At 45.3% G+C, this 5852-nt stretch overlaps 1 protein-coding gene across 1 annotated transcript in view; it reads left to right on the top strand.

The window, feature by feature from the left end:
- The window catches only part of LOC106806301 (protein tyrosine phosphatase domain-containing protein 1-like), a gene marked incomplete at its 3' end in the record, with an annotated part of 6512 nt that extends 1645 nt beyond the window's left edge, over nucleotides 1-4867 (top strand). Inside the window, exons 4-5 of the mRNA XM_014808188.1 lie at nucleotides 1229-1250; nucleotides 4782-4867. Coding sequence (XP_014663674.1) covers nucleotides 1229-1250; nucleotides 4782-4867 — 108 coding nt within the window. The remainder of the gene's footprint in view (nucleotides 1-1228; nucleotides 1251-4781) is intronic.
- Nucleotides 4868-5852: the final 985 nt, after the last annotated feature.

Raw genomic sequence — 5852 nt, 5'->3', positions numbered from 1 at the left:
GGTGGAGAGGGGTGGGCTGGTCAAGAGTGGGTGGAGAGGGGTGGGCAGGTCAAGAGTGGGTAGAGAGGAGTGGGTAGAGAGGGGTGGGCAGGTCAGGAGTGGGTAGAGAGGGGTAGTCGGGTCAAGAGTGGCCTGGGTGGAGAGGGGTGGGCAGGTCAAGAGTGGGTGGAGAGGGGTGGGCAGGTCAAGAGTGGGTAGAGAGGGTAGGTGCGTAGAGAAGGGTGGGCGGATCAGGAGTGGGTGAAGAGGGGTGGGCGGGTCAAGAGTGGGTAGAGCGATGGTCGGTGGAGAAGGAGGTTGGTGGGTGGGGTGGTTGTGCGATGGACTGGTAAAGGTTGGGGGTAAATGTGTGGGATATAGTTAAATAGTGAGGTGTAATGGGTGGGGAATGCTTCAAGGCAGTGAGGTAGTGGGTGAGAAATGCTTCAAGGAGGTGAGCGGGAGAATAGGTAAAGATAAGAAGGGGTCGTTGGGTAATAGATAACGGTGTTGAGGGGTCGTTGGGTAATAGATAACGGTGTTGAGGGGTAGCTGGGTAATGGAAAGAAGCAGCGAGTGGAATGATTGGATAATAAGTATAAGGAGTGTGGTATCACGTATGCCCCGCGTCGCTAGCAAGAGACGTGTGTATGCTTTATTCCCACGCGGGTCGTGATTGCTATAAATGGCCCGCAGTGTACATCGCGTGTGCAGCATCATGCCATCTGAAGGGTTAGCTGAGGCGTGCTTACAACTTAACTACTGCCTCCACCCTTCGCACCTGCGTCCAGCCGCGTGTAGCTAATTACCCAACAAAATGAGCATGGCAGACGAGATGTGTGAGTGCCGCATTTATAAAGCTCTGATGGCTATATATGGTTTTGGTATAGACGGCTTAGAGACCTGTGTGAGGAGTGAGACCAACTATATATGCGTCAACGCTTTAGTCCTACCTATGCTTGATTGCGCAGATGAAATAGCATCCAGTAGTAGCAGCAGCTTTTAGAATTTGCACGCTAATCCATGAAGCTAACTGGGGGAATAATGGGAGTGCTGAGGTTAAGGTGGCGCTTATAGGTTATGCAAAGTGCGTGCGGAAACTGGAGATGTTTGTAAGTCTGCTCGGCTGAGAGTGGCATTGTGTGTTGAGAGAGCTCGCTTTAATGGCGGCTCTCTCACGAGTGTGTCGGGACCGATAAGGAAACGCGTACCGGACGCGATTGACAAAACACTCTTGTTTTCTTTCCAGTGTTCTTTTACAACTTTGGATGGTGAGTATACAAGGCTTGGCAGCATGTAAATTTTAGCGCGGTGCTCTGAAGCATGTGCGTGCATGCGTTCTAGGTTCGCGTGTATGTGGGAGGGAGATGTGGCGCACGAACAATAGGCCTATATGTTGACAAATAGTAGGTTTCAGGGGAGAGATAGTGATCAGAAGTTGTGGATATAGAAATCAGTTAACTCTAACCTTAACCCTAACCCTAACCCTAATCCTAAACCCTAACCCTATCCCTAATCTAAAAATAAACAAAATTAGCAAAAATATAAAAAATAAAATAAATTATCGAGAGAAATTAGCCATATCAGAGCCGTTCTTTTGTTGTAGCCTTAACGCGCCCTCTAGCGGATCACTATCTATCCGCTCTGTGCAAGACATCTCCATACCTGCCGAGTTGACAAATGCAAGCGCGCCATCTTTGTTTTATGGAGTTTCACTTGGTGGGCGTCTGGTTTGCGGCAGATCACGTCTCACTCACGGGAGACAAACACATACACCGTCTCCATACATGCACGACGGCGCAACGCCTACAACACATGCACTCCGCTCATGCTACGCGGTCGGCACTTGCGCTATTTTAACCTAACGCAAGCGTAACCGGGGGAAGTTAACTGACGTACGTACCATGAACGTACTATAACTGCCTCAGCGTATTTGACAACCCTAGCGTTAACGTTATCACACGTAACCGGCTGAACGGACCCTGTATGCNGGGTCAGTCCAGTCAGTCACGTCAGTCAGTCAAGTCAGTCAGTTCAGTCAGTCAGTCAGTCAGTCAGTCAGTCAGGTCAGTCAGTCTAGTCAGTTCAGTCAGTCAGTCAGTCAGTCAGTTCAGTCAGTCAGTCCAGTCAGTCAGTCAGTTCAGTCACGTTCAGTCAGTCAGTCAGTCAGTCAGTCAGCTCAGTCAGTCAGTCAGTCACGTCAGGTCAGTCAGTCAGTTCAGTCAGTCAGTCAGTCAGCAGTCAGCAGTCAGTCATGTCCAGTCAGTCAGTCAGTCATGTCAGTCAGTCAGGTCATCAGTCAGTCATTCAAGTCAGTCGCCAGTCAGTCAGTCAGTCAGTCAGTCAGTCAGTCAGTCAGTCAGTCCCCTTATTTTTGCCCAATTTTTGCATTACCATCACGTCTCTGGACTTTGAAATCATAACGCCATCTGCCCCCAGAATTATCAATCTTTGCACGTTGTCTCAAGAAGTCTCGAGGTGATTACTTGTCATAGAAGTTCCGGGTTGGCCTTCACGTAGCCGAAGACTTGGTCCTCCTGAAGCTGTCGTTGAGCTTCGGGGTCCACTCTTCCTGGTTTGTTCTTCTCAGTCTCTTTCTTTCTGAGACCCGTGGCGCTTGCGGCCCCATCGCCCTCAACCCTGTAGAAGCTGCTCACGCGTAGGGCTCCCCTCTCTGGGCGATCTGATCTGCCCTCCTCCTCCTCTCCTCAACCTGGTCATAGTCTCCCCCTCTTGACCTCCCCACCTCAACCTTCTGCTCTGACACCTGAAGAACTGTAGTCTTCCCTCTTTCGCCTTTAGCCTTTTCACTTTTTGCCTCTAGCCATTTTTAGAAATTTGAAGAAATATTTGGGAATAAAACTGATGAAGCTCTGATGCTGGTAAAAGCTTAGAATGCAAATTGGCGACGTACTGCATACGCGCGGTCTAGCGAAAATAAACCCAGGGGCAATGCCGTTAACGTAGTGGTAGCGCTACCATTAACGTACCTCTAGCCGTAGGCTACATTGTTAGCCCGCCAGCGTAATCACAGCTTATCACAGTGTTACGGCTAACATATTCGCGCAACTACCTTAATGTACCGTAACCTACCACTTAACCACGCACATTAACACCAACATTAGACGTAGCCCACAGTCCTACTGTAAACTAGCGCAACGCCTACCTTAACGTACCTCTACACACTCTTATCCAGTCATTTGACAGATATTTTAACCTACCTCGTTGTTACGTTAGTGTACTACAACGCTACCCTTAACGTACCCTTATGCACCCAAATTCCTTGATACGCTGAGGTAGGTTTAATTAACGCAAGTGAGCATCGTGGCATCACATACACCAGCCAGCCTAATTCCACACCGGGTGCACACGACACATGCAATATGCTATATGGGGTGCCAACCGGTAAAATATTATTAGCCAAATTATTTAGCATATAAAGGCATTATTTTAAACATATAATATATTATTTAACATATAATATATTATATAAATTAAATAATAATTATTCAACATATAAATATTATATATTATCATAATATTTATATAATCTATATAATATATATATATATTAAAATAATGGTATTATCATAATTATATAATTATTATATAATATAATAAAATTATATAATATATATATATAATTATATAATACATTATTTAACATATAATATATTATATAATTATATAATATAATATATATATATTATATGATTAAATAATTATTATTTAATTATATAGATATATTATATGTTAAATAATGTATTATTTATTTATATAATATATTATATAATTATATAATACATCAAATTTAACATATAATATATTATATAATTATATAAATATATATATAATTATATAATATAATTATATAATTAATATAATATATATAATTAGTATAATATATATTAATTAATAATATTTTTACGCGTTCGGCCACCTGGTCTTAAGTATGCTCGGTGGGCCTTACACGTGACAGAAACGCAGCAAAACGAAAACCCATGGATGCACGCAGGCAAGCAATTAAGAACACAGACATGCACGAACGTACGCGTACACACACACACGCGCGCGCGCGTACATGCGCACACACGCATGCACACATGCACACAATACACGCACACGCCATCTCTCGTGGGAGGGTCGTGTGTGTTGCCTATTTCCGCAAAAAGCCTACACGCACACACACACAGGATCTAGCTTTCCACAGCTGCCTTCTACGCTCCTACACGCACTCCACTTTCCTGAGTTATCCGCACATCTGGCCGTATTAATTCTGTCGCAGTATTTTCCGCGTGCGATTTCTTCTCGTCACGAAGGCTGGTTTAGTTCTCCTGTAGCGATCGTGTGGATAAACATACACGTGCGTGTTACTTACTCCCTGTCATTAGCTGCTAGTTGTGTTGCCTGGCGATGAATGCACGCAGCATGTTGCGTGCGGGCAGAGGTAGCGTTTCGTTGTAGCAATAGTTACGTTGCGTGATCGTGACCCCCCCAGTTAATGAATGCATATGAATGTGTCGTGTGCGTTGTGCTGCTGGTGTGTGCGTGCGTGCAGTGCGTGGCGCGTGCGTTGCGTGCGTGCGCTGCGTGTGCTCCGTTTGTTTCGTACGGCCCGCGCGTGTTCTGTTCTTCACCTAACAGATTGACAGCAAAAAAAGCAACATACACGTGTACTATGAAATAAAAACGAAACCAGGGCTGACCCATTGAACGTGTCGCTACATACACTAGCTTTCCCTCCACCACGCGACAGATGTTACTGTGAGTCGTGTTAATTATAAATTTGCTTCGCCCCGCAGGCCTGACTACGGCGTGGCAGCGATTCCATCCATCGTCGACATTGCGCTTCAAAGTGCATGGCGTTTGCCTGTTTCTGCAGGGAAAGGTAAGTGTTCTTCGTTTGCTTTCCTTTTATTCCACACTATTCCCTGTCGATTTCCCACCGCCATTCCCCCGTCATTCCCCCACCACAATTCCCTGTTCATTATCGTTCACCTCCATTGCCCCTGTTATCCCCCCACCTCCATTCTTGTGTCACCCTCCCCCCACCAATTCAGTACTGCCATTTTATACTTTTTTTAAGAAAATATACTTTTTTATACCTTTTTCATAATTTTTTTCATGCATAAATACGTTTAAATACTTTTTTTTGCCAAAGATGGTCAAAACTCTTCGGACATCTACATTTAGGTACACTGTATTTGATGAGATTAAAAGATGTGCTTTTGCTAGTCTTGTTGCCAGGCAGTGATTGTGTGCTCTGTTCAGGGAGAGTTTTGCTCTCAGCTCTATGCTCGTCAGTGGACCAAATGTCAAATGGGAGCAATATGCGCATTGCAGTGCTTTCCTTTGCATTGACACAGAGCGACGGCGGGCCACCTCGCTCAAATCTCAGCCGCCCAACAGAAATTTGTTCCAAAACACCCCCCTCGCTGATGAAACTTTTGACACTTGAAAAAAAGAGATTCAAGAGTTGATACAATGTGGTTCAGAATAGCTTAGATGCCACCAAATTGCACCATTTCCCCAAAATTTCCCGGGCGGAGCATGCCTGCCGGACCACCTAGCTTGCGCCAGATCTGCGCTGCTCACTGTGGCTAGGACCTAGAAACGCCGCAAAACACATCACAAAAAACATTTACCACACTCACAGACCTATTCTGGCCAGGGGAAAACACTGCTATTGAAATATTCAGACAAGAGGGTTCAAGAGACATTCCTGAAGGCTAAACAAGTGCCGCGCGAGCGACAGCGCTCATCTCAGTCTACTGCGGTGCACCTGTAGGTGGAGTGTGTGGATTCTAGTAAAACCGCTGTTAGTCCCAAATGTCGTTCACATACGGCGCCGAAAACAGTTGGAATGCACAGGC

This window comes from Priapulus caudatus, unplaced genomic scaffold (assembly GCF_000485595.1).
Source record: "Priapulus caudatus unplaced genomic scaffold, Priapulus_caudatus-5.0.1 Scaffold153, whole genome shotgun sequence".
Taxonomy (NCBI): domain Eukaryota; kingdom Metazoa; phylum Priapulida; class Priapulimorpha; order Priapulimorphida; family Priapulidae; genus Priapulus; species Priapulus caudatus.
The sequence above is the reverse complement of the archived record's forward strand: the minus strand, read 5'-3'. Positions and strand labels throughout refer to the sequence as shown.